This window comes from Diprion similis, chromosome 3, assembly GCF_021155765.1.
Source record: "Diprion similis isolate iyDipSimi1 chromosome 3, iyDipSimi1.1, whole genome shotgun sequence".
Classification (NCBI taxonomy): domain Eukaryota; kingdom Metazoa; phylum Arthropoda; class Insecta; order Hymenoptera; family Diprionidae; genus Diprion; species Diprion similis.
Genome location: NC_060107.1, coordinates 7,910,932 through 7,931,085, shown reverse-complemented (window position 1 = coordinate 7,931,085; position 20,154 = coordinate 7,910,932). Strand labels below are relative to the sequence as shown.

Below are 20,154 nucleotides of genomic sequence, written 5' to 3'. Positions count from 1 at the left end.
ATACATACATACATTATATTATACTATTGCATTAACTGCCTAATTGTACTTTTTAACATGGGCATAGAATTAGGCAAATCTACATGGTAATGAAATCATTTTTAGTTATGTGTTTTTAAATTTAAAAAAATAATATATTTTAAAGGTCTTACTAAGATATAATCGTAATAAAATGACATCATTTTAGTGCTTAAGTTACAATCTTATATTACTAATTGCTTAGGGCATTTTGTTTACAGTAACCGCTTATTGACTGATTGAATATGTCCTGTTGTTGTCTTCTGTCAGTAAGATTGAATTTAATTTCAGTAGGTAACTACTTTTATTTCATAAGTATTAGACTAATTGGTTCCAATGGAAATTGTCTGCTATAATTTATATAATATTGTTGAACTATTAAGAATTTAGGATCAGCGTGCAATTTGAAAATTCGTATTACTGATGTAAAAAATTCTGTAATCTATCTATAGTCATCTGAAATTGATTGAAAAGGTACTTCCCGATTCATGAAAATATTGTGCAAGTCACCATAGTTGCGTGATTAAGAGAGTAGAGATGAAGCAAGGTCACAAAATTGCACTCTTCGATCAAGTATCCTTTTGCCGAGGAACACAGGACATGATGAATAACATGACATTGTGCCGCTTCTATTTTAATCAGTAATAATAATCCGTGCTGATCAGTTGTTTTCTGTTTTACAAGTATGAGATAAATACCGATAGAGCAAGTATCATGCCTAAAGAAAGCTTCGGCTGTGAGTATTTTGGAGCATAAAAGGATTTGTTTGTACATAAATAAAGCATATCTCTACTCAAAATTCTACAAGTTGTTGAGCAGCATGAAATAATTTTTTTAAACTAGCTTACCATTTCCTGCAATCGCTTTTCAGTAACTCAGTCAAACTTATCTCAATATTTAATTGAAGATTTCAACTTATGCAAAGGCATGAATAACAGAATCCATCAATATTACATTATGGTTTATTCATACAATGGATACAGACATAAAGTACAGAAAAGTTTACTACATCAGTGTCAGAGCATTGCCGCTATTTGATCATCCGCTACATCTTTCGGGGTCATACCATCGTTGTCCTTTACACACTGAGCGCCGACAGACAAAAGGTATTTTACTACTTCTGCATGACCGCAGGAAGCTGCATAATGCAGGGCAGTTTGTCCTTCGTCATCTCGAGCGTTTACTTCAGCTCCGTTCTCAACAAGACATTTTATAGTCGGCATGTAGCCTCGATCAGACGCCCAGTGTATCGGTAACATTCCAGAGTCGTCAGAAACGTTTATGGATTTCCGATCTGTGCCTATTATATCTCTAACCTTTTCTTCATCTCCGTCTTTAACCCAATCTAACAAAGTCTTGTCTATATCTCGAAGTTCTACATCTGTGTTGGGTAAACGACTAACTGTGACCCAAGCCTGTGATTCTAATCTAGCATCTTTCTCCCACGTAGGATCCAGTTTACCTACTGCTCGTATGTAACTGCCCATAGCAACTTCCTTGCCCATGTCACCCAGTGCTTTCCATGCCTCCCATTTATGTTTAGCTTGGGTTTGATACCAGCTTGGTCGGGGTATGTCACACGGTCCTACAGTAGCTTGTTTATAGAGACCATAAAAGCCTAAAAGCTGTCCAGAATCTAACTGTGATGCTAAAGATTGAAGGTGATCTGCAGCCCTATCGAATGTTTTGTCAAGCTGAGATATATCAGTGGTCTCACTGTTAGCCATAATTGTTATTTTTTTTATGAAGTTGAGCTTATCTCTAGTATGACTAATTTAACGGAAAAAAAATGCAATTCAAAAATGTGACGCGGCACTTTGGAATTGCTTCACATATATTCGATTTCCTTCTAGAATGTGAGTCTCCATATTCATTGCAGCAATCGTTTCTTTTTTATTGGAAAATGTCACAAAGCCAAAGCCTCTGCTCATTCCAGTCTTCAAGTCAAATGCAACATATGAACTGGAGACAAAGCCAAATTGTGAAAAGTAGTTTTTCAACTCCTTATGTGCTACAGTCCAAGGCAAGTTGCTTACGAACAATTTATTAGTAACTCCTGCAACTTTTGCTGCCATGACAAGGTCTCTCAATGATTCTGTTTTTCTACGATGCTCGTCTGATGTCGAGTAAGTGAATTGTATGATCTTGCATCAACTCTTGTATATTTATACCTGAGTTAGCGCCAAGCCCAGCAAGAGGAATATGTGTACAGGTCAACCCCCACTTATTGAGTAAGTGTTCAATGGACCAGTCGGCACTACGCTCTTGGTAAGTGCACAAGAATCTTGCGTTTGAGTTTCTCTCTAGTAGAAAGGCGACAGTTACAACAATGTCTTCGAAGACAGTTGGTTCGTAAAAGCAGTCGGATCCTAGGATCAAATCTAGAGGACCAATGGAAAATAATCCAGACAAGAAGAGGCCCCAAGTTACTCCAACTACTTTAACTTGCGACAAAACACCGTTCAGCTCGCAACTACGCTTTATATGCTGCAAACTCTTTGGTAGACTTGCAGAATCGCTGAGTGTTACTAGAGCTCCACACTTGCTCGCCACTATTCCAGGAAGCGCTGTACCAGAACCAAGCTCCAGTACCCTTTTCCCAACCAAATCTTCACGATGTTCCCACAAGAACCACGCCAGAACAGGAGCTGACGGCCAAGTGTAAAAGCTGTAGCTTGCCTGCAGGAGCTAATTAGTTGAGAAAAAAATAAAACATGTTTGTATAATTCTTGTTCAATTCGACATTGTATTATTTCAATATTAAGATACTTATTTAATGTAACAGAAGGTACGAATCATATTGTTTCGTTTCCACTGAATCTACGTAAGAGTGTGATTGAGAAGTATCTGCTACAAGAGAAGTTTTGCAAAACACAAATTCTGATTCAGTGAAAACAAGATTTTCTGAGAATTTTAATTTGTAAAACAAACGTAAACAAAATAACTGGTACAATTACACAAAATAACGATTGAAATCAGATCGTGCTGATTAACCTTCAACTTGAAAATATTTTAGTTGTCTTGCCGGAAAAAATAGTTATTCTTTAATTTCTGTGTTACTGTTATCGTCTCGATGATCATATATTAAAAAACAGAAGTTTCGCGTTAGGTCCTCTTCAGAATCTTTGTTCAGAATATGACCTCCTAGTGGAATTGAGGTTATGTTCGTGTTATGCATGTTTAACCGTTACTGGCCAACAACGGACATATGTAGATGATAAATCGTTAATTAGGAGTATGAGACACGTTGAAAATACGGCAGTGAATGCGAAATAAGGATGGTTGGGGTGAAACTGTGAAATTTTTGATGAGCTAACCAAAACGCGTAATACCGGTAGCAGTCGGTTGGAGGATAAAATAGGCGATTTATCGCGGTGGTAAATGATGAAAATCGTATTGCTCACCTCGGGTATGTAAATCTCAAGTGATTCGTCGTCCTGATCAAGTTCCAAGTTCCTTCGAGATGTGAAAAAGAATTTTTTCACTTGCTCGGAGGCGACCCCATCGGACATTGGGCCTTGCGCGGAAGGACTTGAGTGAAACCAAAAACTTTCTTCTAATCCCGGCATAACTATCGATGTGATGAAGTGTATTAAATATTCTTTGTATTTATCATGATTACTTAATTACAGGACGACGTTCTGCAAGGAAATATTTCAACACCGCTATCAATTACGTTCTGATAAAAAATTAGCTTTTATGTTGTTACTCGTATTGTTCGTAGTTTCGTCATGCGCAAATCTGAGTTTAAAAAAGGGTTCTTGATTAAAAATGGAGGAGGTTGGCGTGGAGAAATGTCTGTCAAGGAGACGTTCCGTTACCGTTAAACCATTCCGTGCTAAGGACGAACGTGTCGCTACTTTGAAGAAGGTAGAATTCATCCGAAATTAACATCAACAATCATCGTCCCTCCCGGTCTTCCTAATTTCGCAACGTCCCTCGGGTCAATCGAGCTAATCTCACTTTTCCCTTTTTGTTATCGCTCATTTCCCATTGTAAACAAATATCCGTATTTATACTCGGCTCTTGACTAACACCTTTTGTATTCAGGTCGCCTCGATACTACAGAAGTCGGAAACTGATCGGACTCACGAGGAAAAGGACATTTTACTATCCTGTGGAGACGTCGTCAAAGAGGTTAACCTTAGGTATGTATACATACCTGCATGGCCATTTTGTACAACGACAATTATCTCGTATTTTGACAATCATATACCTAATTTCAGTTGAGTGTCATCTTCCTATACACCAGTCTTAGCGTAGTTTGGTCCTCGCTTGTCTCATAGGCACAATTCTTATTCACTTACTTCAAATTTGTTACAAAAAACATGAACGATATCTCTGCAGGGGCCATAGAATATTATCAGTACCAAGTTACTCGTACCATGTATTGAAATTATTCTCTTCCACTTTGACAAAAATGAAATTTTTTTTCTTTCAATTCAATGGCACCTAAACATTCCATTCTAGATTCCTTATACCTATTATAGCGCTCGGAATGGAGTTCTTGAATATTGAGCATATTGACGCAGCTGCGACTTTGATGTTATTTAAGTGTATGAAAGCTTATAGCATGCTGAATTTATTTTACCACAGGCAAGAAAAAAGGGACAGAGTAAAGGCGAGATTGGAAGAAGTGGAAGATGCTCCAGAAATATTGGAAGAGAAATGTATGCGGCTTGCAGCAGCACTCAGTAGAGCTACCTCGCTTGCAGTTTACACAGGAGCTGGTATCAGCACGGCTGCCTCCATTCCTGATTACAGAGGAACCAATGGCGTTTGGACGAGATTACAACAAGGAAAAGACATTGGGTGAGTTGAATGAAATCTATACAAAAGCAGGATTCACAGCATTTAAAGATTTCACTCTGAATTTATTCATGTAAATGGAAAAGTTGTTTACTTCATACCTTATTTTTCTTATAAATTATAATAAATAAGCATTTTCTGTGGAAAGATGTAGTTGAAATCAGAGCGTAGTAATAAGCTCGTTGTTTGACATACTTTGAAGCTATTCAGACTATAAAGACATTTTTAAGTTAGAAGTAAATCATTTAATTCCACACAGAAATCATGATCTCAGTCAGGCGGAACCCACCTTAACGCATATGGCTCTGTATGCGCTATACAAGGCACGAGTATTGAAACATATCGTATCCCAAAACTGTGATGGATTGCATTTGCGAAGTGGTATTCCTCGTGCACTATTATCAGAGGTTCACGGAGACATGTATATCGAGGTTTGTAGAACGTGTAAGCCGAACCGAGAGTACTGGAGGCTTTTCGATGTGACTGAAAAGACTGCGAGGTATTCTCATGGGACAGGTAGAACATGTCACAAATGTAATTCCGTGTTACAAGATTCAATAGTGCATTTTGGCGAACGGGGCAACTTGTCGTGGCCTATAAATTGGAACGGAGCAAGCAGAGCGGCAAAACAAGCCGATATTATTTTGTGTTTGGGCTCGAGTTTAAAGGTCCTGAAGAAGTACCCATGGCTTTGGCAGATGGACAGACCAGTGAACAAACGACCTGCCTTGTATATCGTAAATCTTCAATGGACGCCCAAGGACGAAAATGCGGTCTTGAAAATAAACGGAAGGTGCGACGAAGTAATGAAGAAAGTAATGACCCACTTGGGGCTCGAAATAGAACAGTATAACAGAGCCAAAGACCCAATCTTTCATCACGCTATAAGACTTCAAGCGATCGAACAATCGACCACGTCACAACCGTGCCTCGAGGAACCTGCAACCTTAGTTGAGAGCGATTCGAAAAACTGTATCGACGTTAATCAAAAATTGGTAAAAGAAGAGGACGGTGACGATGAAACTATGCCAAAAACTGAAGAAGACTGCAATTCACAAATCACTACATCGGAGCCGATGACGGCTTACCCCGCCCCATACTTCACAGCCCTACCATTTCTTTCCATGGGCTTGCCTTTTCCTCCTATGTACATGTATCCACATTTAACACCGTTTTTTTACTACCCATTTATTCAAGTACCGCCACATATGATTGAGTCACCAAAACCAAAACCTGCCTGTTCGTTTTGTATGGAAAACGAGGGGTCCTTAACTTGCCTATTTTATCCACGAGACGGGGACGATCCTGTCTCTGCGGACCTCTCAGCGACTGATAATACAGAGTCTGAAATTGATTCCAATCCAGAACCAATTCAGGAAAACGAATCTTTAGTATTAGACCCCACAACGCCGATAATACAATCAGCTAAAAACCCTGGCTGGTTTGGGAAGGGATATCGCAAAGGTATGAGAAAAAAGCGGTAGCATCTGCTGTCGCCATTTAAAAAGTGTATGTGTCGTGCGAGTATGAATATTGTTCCTGTTTTACGTCGACTTGGTATATGCTGTGAAAGAAAAATTAATAAATTAAAAAGCATGACGCAAGAATTATTACATTACATATTACGAAAAGCAAAAAATAGAGAGTCGAGCAATAGAACGACGTAATATTTCGATTCAGTTGGATCCACATAATGTTTTACGTTCACCCCGATCAAAATAGTGTTATCCGATGAGGAATCCTATGAGAAAAACCTCAATATTCTTATTTATTTCTTGTTGCAATATTTCCATCATAAAAAATGAGACTAAAGTTAGTAACGCTAACATGACGGATCATCAGGGGAAAAATCATTATTACACAATTTTAGAATGACTTTCAAAGAGTCGGCTGTTCAGAATAAGAGTATGTTTTGTTTATTGTGGTTTGCTAAATTTCAAACATTCCTAAAGAATTTTTCCTAAACATGCATAGTTACTGTAATGTTACTAACTTCATCCTCATCTTCAAAATGCTATTTCACGTGTGAAGATTACATTATAAATTTTTAGATTTTTTTTCGTATTGTATTTTTTCTTTCTGCAATCACAACGCCACTGGCACCATCAGTATGAATTCTGCTTCCAATTATAGTACTTGCTATATTAGATAAGTTTGTAGAAATATTAATTGAACGACAATGATGAAATAGTTATTCTTACCTACTACCATAGTCCATAACATGTACTCGATAACCACTAACGAGACTTATTAGGTTTGATAAATATTTTCTGGCTTAGCATTTTAGCATTCTGCAATATCTGTTCAGTGGCTACCTCAGTCTAAGGATTCACATCTTCCTTTATTCCTTTATACATAGTAAATTAAGCAATAAAGGTAAATTTTAAAACTGTTCAATTGCCCCTGTCCGTGTTGAATGAAATTCACACTATCTACGGATGATAAATGTTTAATAAATAGCTTCCTACTACATACATATGATATACTAATTGAATCGGTGTGGTGAATTCACATACTCAATAACTGTTTAGGATTAAAATTGAACAAACCTATAACCGACTGGTACGCCATAGCTCGTTTTTTTATTTCCGTATTGCATTTAAGTCTTTATATAGTATACTTCTTGCATTATGCTTTTCTGTTAAAGTGATTATATTACTATTATTATAACTATTGTTGTGACTCTAGCTTTAGCGTTATTTTATACTTATAAGTATTATCATTTATTATTTATTCAGACTAGCTCTGTTTCAAGAGTTAAAAAATATTAAAAAGTTGAAGAGAGAGAAGAGAAAAGATATTATTGTGAAGCAATAATCCGACTGTGAAATTAAACACACTCCCTGGGAATTATTATGCAATTATTCGATCTGTTCCAATAATACATATAATACCAATTGATTAGAATCAATCCAATTGACAATTGGAACGTTCGAATCACGTTACTATATGGAATCATATTACAATCTTGTACGACATGTTCTTACTTTGTGGTTCTTTCATTTTAATCATTTTTTTTTTTTTTTTCATTTTTCAACCTAAAGCTTAACTCTTTACCATTCTTTTTTATTATCGCTTGTTTCGTACATTGTGGTCACAAGAAACGCTGTCGGTAACCAGTTTGTAATATTGAATCTTTCGTGTCAATAAAACCTGCTTATAACCTGCGTTTGTCCTCTGTAGTGGTTTGTCATTTCTAACAATAAAGTCCTGCAAATCGCAGCAGTGACCTATATTCTACAATAATCTATATGCAAGGAGGATTAAGTTGGCTTACTATAAGCGCAACGATTTCCTACCTACATTCTTGGACCCTATTTCGGAGTTTAAAAGTATTTTTTTTCATCAATTTTTTTCTTGGCAGACATCACAGAGGAAAGTAAAATGTGTTCAGAACGATTCAAATTTATTACTCGTAGCTTATGTATAAATCGTTCGACCGATTCTCATCTGAATATGGTGTTTTAGAAAAAGAAACTGGTTTTTCGATTGAATTGTATTGAGCCGTTGCCAAAGGTGGAATGGAGAACTATAGTATTATAATCGAAAATGCAACTAACGAACGACGCGAACGATGCCATGGCCAGTATAAATGCCGCTGCTGTTTAATATATCCTATTACACCAAATGCTATAAAAGGCCAATGACCTTTTAAGACACCACCGATGCATGAAAAAAAAAATAAATAAAAAAAATAACTCGAAGTAAACTACCAGTTACATTTCGCGCCGTTAAAACTAATCTACTTCCTAAAAGTTATGCATTTCTAGTCTTGGATCGCTCATGCAACCCTTATTATATACAATATTTACATATATTTAACTTATTTAACGTTATGGCAACAAAATTTATTGTTAAACAAATAGGCCAGAAAATACCACTACAGGGTATACACGATTCAACTGGCATTCTTCTACATACTGGAGGGGAAAGAATAGTAATTATGTAACAAGGCAATACAGTCGAATATTATTCCCGTGTGTGGGTTAACTATGATCATATTTTTCCGCAAACGCGGGAGAAAAGTATTTCTTGTTTTCTTATAAATGTGGGGAAAAAATTAAAGAGGGAATAACATGCCACTTTCCTCCCGCTTTCCTCCCGCTTTTCAAGTAAGAAAAAATAAATATATATGGTTGAGTCTGGAATCGAAATTATATGGTGATATTCAAGCTCATCTTTACCGCAGTTTGACCTACGATAAATGCAGTTACAACGTAAGTTGTGACAGAAAATGAAACGTGGTCTAGCAAATCCCACGTTCGTATTCACGGATGTTCGATAATTTCAGAGATTTATTCGAGAAGATTTTCGAAGAAGATGTTTTCGAACGAAGCCTGTGCGTTCATGTCAGCTTTTGAAATAACTTACAATGAACTCACTATAGCAGCAAGAAAACAGTGGAGGAAGGATAGGATGGTAGATTCGTACAGGAGGAAGTAGAGAAGAAGTATTATGCGGCATAAAGAAGAAGAAGAAGCCGGAGCGACGGGATCGATTGGTCGGCTCATATACGCCGCCCAGCCAAGAAGCGGGCAATTCATTCCAGGCTCTTTGTCACTTGACGTCAGATCCACAACCTTTACGATAACAGCTGTAATCCGGAGTTTTGGAACGGTTCGGCGCATACGTACGATGCCGATTCGCGAGTCGCGGACTAGACTGGGAGCCCTGAGGAGCAATCGATATCGTAACGGTGGGCTCTCGGGGGTGGAGGCGGAGGGGCGACGACGCCGTCGGCGTCGACGTCGACGACACTCGTGCTAAGAGCCGCACCATCCTGGCGCTACACGCGTCGGCCGAGGGCCGGAGCCGTAGACCAGGAGCTGCTGAAAGTATAGTACCTACCAGAGACTAATCGTACCGAAGATATTGTAACATCCGTCGGGAAGAGACTCGGTTGGGTCTCTCGTGACAGCTACTGCAGTTGTGCGGTAGCACTATAGCGTAGTAAGTTCGTTAATCGGGATCGGCATACGGTCTGCATACTCCAGGTGTAAACACTAAACATAGACCATCATATAGCGACGCTGCAGACCCTGTACACCGATGTGATTATACCTATATAGATCCTTCGACTCGTCGGAGGAAATAAGAATCCGAAAGTAAACTCTCTCAAGACCTAAAAGTTAAAATCGGAACATCTCGAGTGCAGGAGAGGCGCGTCAAGTACGTCTGGTGGAAGTCTGCCGAACGGACCGACGACGACTTGAATCGCTCGAGACGCTTCGTGTCCTGAAACGGCGACGATCCGCAGGCCGAAGGGCCAGATGACCCTAGCGGTATCGGCCGAGAGGAGTACTCTTCGGGATCGGGACGGACTTATAAATAGTGGTGAGTGCAGAGCGTAGTTGACTGACTGACGAGTGGAAGCGAGCGTGTCCGGAGAGAAAGAAAGAGAAAGAGGAAGAGAAAGAGAAAGAGCGCGCGGATGGATGTATGGATGCGAGGGTGGAAGAGAGGGATGCCGAGAAGACCAACACGGCTGGAAAACTCGCGGGTCTGTTGCCATGGCGACCCCCCAGCGATCACCCTGCTTCAACACCGGTTCTCTACAATCCTCTACTTGACTCTATAGCCTGCGTACCAACACTCTCTCGTGCCGCGGTCGCTACCTATAGCCATCGTTTCGCAGTAGGGAAACCCGTTCCGAGGATTTCGTATACCCGGAACGGGAGGTGCCGTTTCGACACTAATTACACCAACGCGTCCACGTCGTCGCACTACTTCTTCAACTCTCTAGACTCTGGATGGAAGAGCGTATGAACGTCGAACTGCACCGATCGTCCCGCATCATCTGACAACTCACTGAAATTCATGCTCCTGCATATTCATGTCGTAGTCTATCAGTATCGACGATTCGTCCTTCGAGCATTTTTAATGTCCATACACCTACCATACTATATTTGCCGCGTGTTGGCATGAATCCAGGGAGTCCTGTAGTTTTCGTCCTGAAATTCCATTCCTTGCGAGGAAAAAGGCAGGGTTTACTTTACTCGGCAAACAATATTCATTAAAATTCTATACATCTCTTTATGTCCAAAGAGTGTGATTGAAAAAAAAAAAACTGTTACATTTTCTTGCAGACATATGTAGTACAGAAGAGACACGCGAGCAATCACATTACGGCGTAAAAACAGACTCCAGAAGAGCGTATCGGAACCATGCAGGATTGTCGATTGAAATTCAAATTTCTTCAGATATGTCGTGGAATTTTTGGTTGCGATATAACTGGACACCCTGTGCATCGCTCAAAGTATACGACGAACATATTCCTTCGTTGATGTGTTGGAAGCGCAGCACGCCCGGGCTGACGGATTTTCGAAAGAATCGGAGTCGAGGCGTGGAAAGAAACAAATCTCGGCTCCCTCTCGTCTGAGAGAGCGAGAGAGTAGCGTAGCATTTGCAACCCGATATTCGAACGAAACCATTGAAATGCGTATGCCCATAAACCATTTATATTCTCAAAACTGAGAAACGTTTTTCCTTTTGCTCTTCGCGCCTGTACTCTTCTTTTATTTCTATTTTACCCCTTTGTATTTACTGATATATGCACGCATTCAATTTCTACCCAACTGCATTATATACGCTGCTACTTTGTTAACACAACGGACGGATATTGTTGCGTGCACGCGTTTTCTGCAAATAGTATGTATGTACAAGATGTGGGTACGCGGAAGAGGGAAAATCTCTTGGACCCGTCCTCCACGTTTCAAAGATCGTTTCAGAACGGATATATACGGCATACAGACTACGTGCAATTGCAGCTTTATTGTCGCCTTGTTGTTTTTATTCCATTGCAGTTTGCTCTGTTCGCTGTACTTTCTCCTCAACCGTACGGTCACGGTATAAGTATGTATTCGTTTTACGATTCGGTGCAGCGATTGGCACGGCAAACTGCACCGCTGTAGTTACATTAACGCTTACAAAAGTAACCTCTCGTCATTTCTTTTACATTAATTGTCCATTACCCTGACCAGTCGTGCTAGTTTCTACGCCAATGGGGGGCGCGGGCGCGCGTTCCATAATCGCTCTATTTTTATTTTACTCCATTGTTTCCTTCTTTTCTGACCTTTTTCTTCTTCTTTTTTACAAAATTCTTAACGATCATGGAACGAAGGTAAAACCCGCATGACTCGATACTGCCGAGTGCGTTCTAGTTTCGTTTCTGCCACCCTGCGGGACTTTCGCTTTATCAATGTCATCCCCTCATTCTATAGGTAGCTGCTCGCTGCACGCGCGACTTATGACCTATCAGTCCGTCTTAAGCCCGTATCACAAGCCTGGCTAGTCTAGCCGATCATTAATTCCACGCGATCGAACGTGTGAGAAAAAAATTCACTCGTCGGTGGTGGAATTTTGCTGAGGTATCCCGTCGCAATTAGCTATGCTCGTTTTACTTCAACCTTCAACGTGTGGTCAAATCTTCCTAGCTCGCTTGGAAATGAATTGAAAATTAACGATCTTTCACTCGCAAGACCTGCCGGTCCGACTTTGGTGAATATGAATATCTAATTGCAAATTTGAATCTGTTAATGTAGAACGGTATTCGCAGCTCCTTCTCGATTTCACAATAGAATGACGACAATGCATATTATAGTATCACATATACACGTGTGTGTGTTTGAGAGATATCATCTCACGCGCTCTTGGGTAATTGATGTTAATTAGTTCTATTGTGTTTTACCCGCCGTCGCGTATATATGCCGTACATCTTATTTGGTTTAATACGGTAGAGAATTGGTTATTTCGAGTCCTGCAGACTTCTAAGTATCATCTAAATGCCCGCATTTTGTTTTACGACTTCAACACACACGCACACACGTGTTATACACGGTGCGTGTTTTATTCGTCAAACAGGTACGGTCATCGCCGAAAGAAAACTGTACCAGCATAACAATTGACGAAGCGAACATAAAACCGCAAAGAACATCAGCACGTCTATTGCGCATATAAACGCGTGTATAAAATGCGCGCGGCATCGCGTTAGAGGTGAAATTTTTGAAAGTTATTTCCAGGTACATAGCTTATACACCACGCCGGTTTTCCCCACATTTCAGGATTCAGACCCACTATCTAATCTCTCCCTTATTTGCCGCTCTATCTTCCCAGTACATACAAATCGTCAATCTCAGGTATATCAGTTTCCCCTCAGTTTACCACCGTTCCACGAGAGGAGAGTTTTAGAGAGACGCAAACTGGTACACGGAGAGGTCTTCGATTCGAAACCGAGGTAAGTCAACGGTAAAAAAAAATTCCCATTCGCATAAGGGCGATGAAAAACAAAAGAACGAAGAGGGATTACAATACGGGGGAATCACAGCTAATCTGCCCATATCATTATCCTCGTCATCCCTTTCGGCAAAGTTCGGCCATCTTCGGCGCCGCAGCGCGCGCCATCTACATACATCATACTCTGTGGCGTCCTCGCGATCGCTGCAGAAGGGGGGGGACGAACGCGAATAATGGACTCGCCCAGACGGCTGCCGGCACTCTGGCGGTTCTGCCTGGCACTAGCCTGTCAACGAGTGTCCGTCGCGGATGAATGTTTTATAAAGAGATTGCGGGGAAGTTTCGGTCGCGGCTGGTCGTATGTAATCGGAACGTAGCAGTTCGGCGAGATGACCGAGTGACTCGGGCGCGAGTGAGGTGAGCTTTGTACAACGAGGTACGTGATAGAGAGAGAGAGAGGGAGAGAAAAAGCGAGGAAGAGGAAGCTGCGGTTAATCGAACTCGACGAGTTTCCTACGTGCCGTTTTCACCCGTCGCATCGCCTGCCGATTTTACGCGACACGCGCACGCATTCGCAGCGCACAGTACTTAGGTACCTGGCTAAACCCGTATTGTCTCGTTTCGATCAACATGCGGTTGTAAACGCACGGCGATGACGCGTCGCGCGACTACGACGATCACAAGTTATCATCATAGCAAGTTGTTGAAACAGTTTGTTAAAGCCGCCGCGTGTCACAGGCTCAGGTGATATTAGCATGGTGTTTATCAATTGTGATACCCTCATCAACCACCGACTGGATTCGAGGTGACTGATATTTACCCACCCAGGAACTACACAACGCGCCATGAGACGCATCAGCGGTAAGCAAGACTTGATTATATCTATCGCGGCTATCACGAGGTACATACACGCATACCTGGATTTTACCTTGAAAAACACTCGCGGCGATTGTCGTTTGTTATATTATCCTGTAAGTTAACAGTGAAGTACGATCGTCGGTTTTTTCTTGTTTCCTTCGTTGGCTGGGTAAAAAGCGACGGTTTTTTAAAACGCCGGTATAAAAAGCATCTTCTGTTTCGTCTATTCTACTCCTAAAGGTCTCTTGAATTAGTTATTAGTGGAAATTTCATTCACTCAATTTTTTTCCCTACAAGCTTACCAAAAGAGCGTTTCCGACGCGTCTTTGTGTCAACACCTATTTTTCTTTCCTTCCTCGAACCTTACGGAGTCCCATTCGTGTTTTTCTACATTCATTCATTCATTCATTCATTCATTTCGTTAAAAATATTCTCGTCAATTCGAGACGACAGGATGTACCTGTATATAGTACCTACATACAAAGGACGACGTGGAATTGCACGTAGAAAAAGTAAAAGACGAGGAGAAGAAACTGCCGGCCAGCCGTACGTGCGGCAACAACGATGCTCGTGGAGGCGGAAGGAGAAGAAGAAGCCACGCGAGTCGGGTTCAGTCAGTCGAGAGTCGTAAATTCATTGGACTTTATAACTCGTCGCTGTTAATAAACTGGCGAAGAAAAAGAGGCGAAAAAAGAAACAGAGAAGGGCAAGAAAGAATGAAAAAAAAAACGAGTTTTCTTTCTACAAAACTTGCGACCTCTTATCTCTAGCGGTATGCGGTATGTGCGCGTTACACGCGTTAAGTTGTTGTTACGTCTTACGATTAATTGTTTTCAACGAGTAATACCGAAGTCCGTTCCTTTGTAACTGCACAATCCATTCGCAGAGTTGATTTTCTCATGTCGTGTGTAAGAATTCTTGGATATTCAATTCGATTTTCTTGAACCGAAGAGGCTTATCAGCCTAGAATTTGCAGAATTCCTTTCTTCGGACTGACGTCACGACGAGCAAAGAATGTTTGCCATTTGCCACAATTACCTGCAGGTATATCATACCTTGTATTACCCGAGAATAGAACACAATTCCTCGACGTATGTTTCTAGTATTCAGGTACTAACGCGAGATTGGGGAAAAATCAGTACATGCGTGTATTGCAATTGCTACAGAATGTTGGAAAAATAACGATTTTCTCTAAAAATGATGCTTCGTTACTGTAGAAAAATTTCTATTACTGTAACTTGATCCTCCTAAATACCATAGCTGTGTGAGCTCTATTGTTTGTTGCTTTATAAGTCGAGCAAACGGAGTAGCGCCTTTTCAATTAATCTTCTCAACTTGAACCTATTATCCGTGATTATTCCGCCCGCTGCTGTGAGCCATCGTATGTAACGTATAATGTAACGTAACTTGACGCTGAACGCATCAGCCATCCGTGTATTGTTATAACGATCAGAACCGATGAGCATTTGGTGTTCCTCTCGAATCCTCTGTTATGAGCATAAAAAAATCTATTGAATATTGGTAGATTTTTTCCCTTTATTGCTTTCCGTTATTCCACTCTTGGCCATCGCGTCTTCCCCCTCAATGATAATGATAATGATAATGATGATGATGATGGGGGTCCTGAATTCTTGGTCAGCTGAGTTTCATTTAAAATAAGTTTAATTGCCACGTTTAACATAAATCAGTGCAGCTGCTTCTTCTGCTGTTGCTGCTGGTAGAGCGTCGTCGACGAGGACGAGGACGAGGACGAGGAAGAGGGGTCGAGCGGTTTTTAAAATTGCTTTCACGTTTTCTGCCCTCAGCGCGCGTACTAAATTGCTCGGGCGCAAGAAACTCGGTAGGAAGAAAAATAAACGAGAGGAGAAGATACAGAAGAAAAACATATTTAAAAAAAAATTAAAGACACGGAAGATTGTACGTACTTATATGTCATATTATCATCATCATCATCATCGTCGTCATGTGCTTATAAATGCTGAAGCTGAGGCGTTTTTATTTTTTTTTTTTTTTAAATCTTCATTTCAGTTTCACTTTTTTTTATTCATTCATTTCTTTATTTTTATATTTTGTATCGAACAACGACGTAGCGAATTTTTTTACACGCTGGAATTTAGCGCCGCCCTAAACGTGTATTATACATATATAATTTCGACTTGAAATCCCAAGCGAGGGATCTTCTATCTCGAGGAAACCCTTGAACTAAAGATTACGTTGTAAACAGGATAAGATAATCGGCCCGGAAGCGCGACGGGGTGGAAAAGAGTCACGGAAGCCGAAAAAAAAAAACATTTAAGAACAAAAGATAAGGAGGATAATGAAAAAAGGAAGGGTAGGAGGAGCAATAGTCATGTCCGCACCCTTTAGCGAAGCCACGGTATTGAGTTTCATATCGTGAAAAGAACAAAAAGAAGCAGAAGAAAGTGTCTACACGCTGCTATAACTAATCATCGAGCTGTGTAATGCACTGAAACACTGCGCAACTTTACTCATGATCAGAAATAATGTATAAAAAAGAAAGAGAGAGAGAGAGAGAGGTGCAGGAATCCTTTTTCTCGTCGATCAAAATCCGCTCTCAACTTTGCTATGCTGCATATATATACACAATATATACCTATATTTATATATATATATACGGACGTGTTTCCGTCCGTCAGTTAAACGTATAGCTGTGTTCTCACTGTTTATGCCTGACGCTGATGCTGATGCCGATGCATGGGGTCAAAGTTCTCTATCGGTTATAATCGGAGTCAAGGACAATTCAAGGTGCAAACAACGAGAAGAAAGAGGGGCGTGGAGGAGGGTGGGGGGACGCGTCTGCAGACGACATCTGATCGTCGATTCGTGATAAACAAGAGAGAAACTTCTATCAAAGAGTCTCTTTTTGCCATCCCAATAACATGTTCATGCAGTAGCCAGTCTGTGATTTTTTTTGCAGAATCGTTAATTTTATAGTACGTAGGTGTGTAGTAATTTTCTCGCCATGCAGTTACATCATGGAATTCGTTTCTATAATTGACGATCATTTTTTTTTTTCTTCTCTATCTTTGTCTCTTTTTTTTTTTTCACCGTTTTCGACAATTCAATCGGATGGTTTTTAATACTCAAATGTAATTATTGCGATTTAAGGTAAATTATTATTGTTAGAAAGAAATTGATTGAAAGAGATCGTGAAAATTGGAGAAATCAGTCATTTCCGAGAATTTTAACCCTCCATACGTATACGTACATGTTTTACATAAATTATAAGTTTTTCGGATCGCTGATTACGAATCTGAAATCAGGGTTTAAAATTTTAAGATGGCTGATCCAGATATAAGGTGAACGAAAATATCGAATTCGATGGAATCCGGAGAAAAAACTCTGCCCACGGGTTCTAGGGATCGCTGATTACGAATCTGAAGTCAGATTTTGAGTATCCAGTATGGCGAATCCAATCAGTAACCCCAAAAACCCCTGCATAGAGTTTTTTGACCGTATTCGATGGAATTTGATATTTTCATGCGCCGTACTGGATCTGCCATCTTGAATTTTTGAAAACTGATTTCAGATTCGTAATCAGTGACCCCAAAATCCACAGAATTTCATACTATCTTATTATATAAATTGACTCAACACAATAACGCGTTACTAAACGGGTTAAAAAGTAAGTAGAAATTTTTTTTATCCATCTTGCGTGTCTCCTATTGTTGGTTCACCGATTCACGAGGGAGATGCGTTTGGCTATGTCGTTGCTGCAGTCTTTGCCTTCGATAAAACCCACACACACACACACACACATACGAAATAATAGCAAGTATGAGAAATCAGGACCCTGACATGCTTCTTTTTCTTCTTCATCTTCTTCTTCTTCATCTTGTTCGGGTTGTAGTTTTATAGTTTGTGTTGCTGTTTACACACGCAATATGTGTTCCCGCATCTACTATAATTTTATACTATATTTACGTCTTGCTCCTTCGCTCACGTGCCTGCCTTTCTGTAGCAACACGCTTTTTACACCGATTACAACACACATGTATGATCTACGTTGTACGGAATTTACGCATGTTATATGTACAATGTATACTATACATATCGTGTATTATACGGAGTTCACGAGGAGAACCGCCGGTATATTGTAAGCAGCGTGCCGTGGAAAATCTCTAGGCGTTGCGCACTCTCTTTCTGCTGAATAAACGTTAGTCGAAACAGCAGAATGGAAACCGCCCCGTAGCCTCGATCTTTTATCACGTTTTCTTCTTTCTTGCTTTCTGTCTTTTTTTTTTTTTCATTTCGTACAAGTCAGAGTTGCGATTTATTACCCCGTGTGTCTGCCCAAAATCTGCACGATTGTGAAAATCAGAGAATAACCAGAGGAAGAGATAAACGGAAATAAATCGTATCGGCAAAGGAACGTGACTAACTTTTGAAAGGAGACGGACGACAGAAAGGATTTTTTATTATTTATCCTAGTTCTTCGTCACCATTTTTAAATATCGTTTAGGTATTTTTCCGGTTTCCAATTGTTGGAATAATAGTCGTATCCTGTATAAAGAAAAATATTTCAAAATTTACCTCACGAAGAAATTTCTATACAATTAATAGTGGTGAATGAATTACACACACACACATCTATTTTTTTGGAGTATTTTAAACAACTTCCATCTATTTCCATCAAAGATACAGAAGAAAAAAAGAAGCAGACGAAAATGAATGATAGTCAAAACAAAAAACATGATGGTAGGAAAATTTCTTTTTCATACTATGTACGAAAATTTTCTGCGTCAATATAATAATTTATGTTGGACACTGTACACTCTGTTGAAAAAAAAAACAAAACAAAAGAAAATTAACCAAAATCATAATGATACGAAGGAAGAGGGTACTTTCATTCTTTATTTTCTATGTATTTTTGTTCTTCGTTTTTTACTGCAGCTTGTACGTATGTATGTATGTATGTACAATTGGTACGGTGCAGGCTGTGCTTTCGGTTCTTGTTTACACGCGAGAATGCGTCGCCCCTGAACGAAATGAACGAACGAACGAACGAACGAACGAACGAACGAACGAAACGACAATATGGCAACGCATTGCTGGACCGGCACGCACGCTGCTCTCCGGATTTCTCTCTCTCTCTCGCTGCAGTTTCTCAGTCGCTCCCTCTCTTATATACATATACAGTAGCAGCAGTCAGCATCCGAAATACGTCGACGACAAAAAATGACGCGTCGAACTCTTTTCTTTCTTTTTCTTTTTCTCTTTCTCTTTCTATTTCTCTTCCTAGTCTCGCAGTTAGTTTGTGTCTTCCTTCCCCGATTTATTTTCGTTACTCTCCGCATCTTCGTAACCTAATTTCGGGGCATCCTGTAGGCGGCGGCTACTCTTCATTCATTAACTATAACCAGCCTCTTTTTCTCTCTCTCTCTTACTCTCCTCTCCTCTTCTCTCCACGAGATACTGCATCCATGCAGAGACAGCTGCGGATTGAGCAACGAGAACAGATTGTGCATTATTTACGATTTGTGCCGTTACTATACTATCGTACGCTGTTATAATTTAAACGCACTATGCGGGTTATACGCATAGTTATCATGAATTAATTATTTGAAATGAAGAAAGTCGGTGATGATCAAATCTGCGATTTGTTGCAGTTGTTTCGTGATTTAGATTCGGCAATCGTTTCTTTGGGGCGGGATTAAAATTCCGAAACCTAGAAATGTCAGGGTATTTAAAAGGGGTCATGAAAAGCCTGGAATTGTCGGGGGATTTTTAATTTGGTGATGGAAAAAACTGAAAATATCACTTTCCTATCGTGGGAATTAGTAATGATTTTCTGAGGTGATAAGTTTACTTTTTTTCATTGAGAAAACGAATTTGTTCAAACTGTCTTTTTTTTTTTTACGTTACATTTTTTGCCTCAATTAGAATTGAATTTTAACCAAACATAAGAGTTAGTGAGCTGAACGATTCAAGTTTTAGTAACTTACTAAACTGGGAAAATTTCAAGGAAAACTAGGTTCTAGGTCCTGGAAAAAACTAGAAATGTGATGGAATTTTTTTTCCAAAAATTTGTGGCCACTCTGTACAATACCGAACCTATCGCGATATCGCAATGAATTGCAGGTGTCATATTACCTGACCCTATTCGAATACTTATAAGGCATTACCTGTTTGAACGAAGCTTGTAGAAATATATAAGAAATTCATTGAGTTTCCGGAAGTGTCGCCTGCCTGCCTGCCTGTTTGCTTGCTTGCTTG

At 39.9% G+C, this 20,154-nt stretch overlaps 5 protein-coding genes and 1 long non-coding RNA gene across 10 annotated transcripts in view; 2 read left to right on the top strand and 4 right to left on the bottom strand.

Annotated features, from left to right (window-relative positions):
- Window positions 1–962: 962 nt before the first annotated feature.
- On the bottom strand, window positions 963–1,847 carry LOC124404834 (acyl-CoA-binding domain-containing protein 6). Its single transcript, XM_046879266.1, has one exon. The coding sequence runs from the start codon at window positions 1,743–1,745 to the stop codon at window positions 1,035–1,037; it is 711 nt and encodes a 236-aa protein (XP_046735222.1). The 5' UTR covers window positions 1,746–1,847; the 3' UTR covers window positions 963–1,034.
- LOC124404835 (SRA stem-loop-interacting RNA-binding protein, mitochondrial) lies at window positions 1,680–2,093 on the bottom strand. Its single transcript, XM_046879267.1, has one exon. The coding sequence runs from the start codon at window positions 2,091–2,093 to the stop codon at window positions 1,815–1,817; it is 279 nt and encodes a 92-aa protein (XP_046735223.1). The 3' UTR covers window positions 1,680–1,814.
- LOC124404833 (probable methyltransferase-like protein 23) lies at window positions 1,988–3,624 on the bottom strand. Of its 2 annotated transcripts, none has more exons than XM_046879265.1 (2): window positions 3,423–3,624; window positions 1,988–2,706 (listed from the first exon to the last, which is right to left on the bottom strand). In XM_046879265.1, exons 1-2 carry the CDS (start codon window positions 3,585–3,587, stop codon window positions 2,122–2,124), a joined length of 750 nt encoding a protein of 249 aa, XP_046735221.1. In that variant the 5' UTR covers window positions 3,588–3,624; the 3' UTR covers window positions 1,988–2,121. The 2 variants fall into 2 exon arrangements, with proteins under 2 accessions (XP_046735221.1, XP_046735219.1); XM_046879263.1 differs by having other exon boundaries at window positions 2,122–2,706; window positions 3,336–3,604.
- A 135-nt stretch (window positions 3,625–3,759) lies between these two features.
- LOC124404832 (NAD-dependent protein deacetylase sirtuin-7) lies at window positions 3,760–7,611 on the top strand. Its single transcript, XM_046879262.1, has 4 exons — window positions 3,760–3,888; window positions 4,069–4,166; window positions 4,615–4,830; window positions 5,087–7,611. Exons 1-4 carry the CDS (start codon window positions 3,790–3,792, stop codon window positions 6,309–6,311), a joined length of 1,638 nt encoding a protein of 545 aa, XP_046735218.1. The 5' UTR covers window positions 3,760–3,789; the 3' UTR covers window positions 6,312–7,611.
- On the bottom strand, window positions 3,995–4,742 carry LOC124404836. The gene is made up of 2 exons (XR_006929031.1): window positions 4,610–4,742; window positions 3,995–4,161 (listed from the first exon to the last, which is right to left on the bottom strand). It is a non-coding gene; the product is annotated as an uncharacterized LOC124404836 (long non-coding RNA).
- A 5,364-nt stretch (window positions 7,612–12,975) lies between the features above and the next one.
- Window positions 12,976–20,154, top strand: part of LOC124404077 (caskin-1) — a 49,874-nt gene continuing 42,695 nt past the window's right edge. The window contains exons 1-2 of one of the 4 annotated variants that reach the window (XM_046877916.1): window positions 13,003–13,060; window positions 13,798–13,920. In XM_046877916.1, coding sequence (XP_046733872.1) covers window positions 13,905–13,920 — 16 coding nt within the window. In that variant the 5' untranslated portion in view covers window positions 13,003–13,060; window positions 13,798–13,904. Of the gene's footprint in view, window positions 13,061–13,318; window positions 13,921–20,154 lie in introns of those variants that run through there. The other 3 variants (XM_046877915.1, XM_046877917.1, XM_046877914.1) reach the window with 3 other exon arrangements.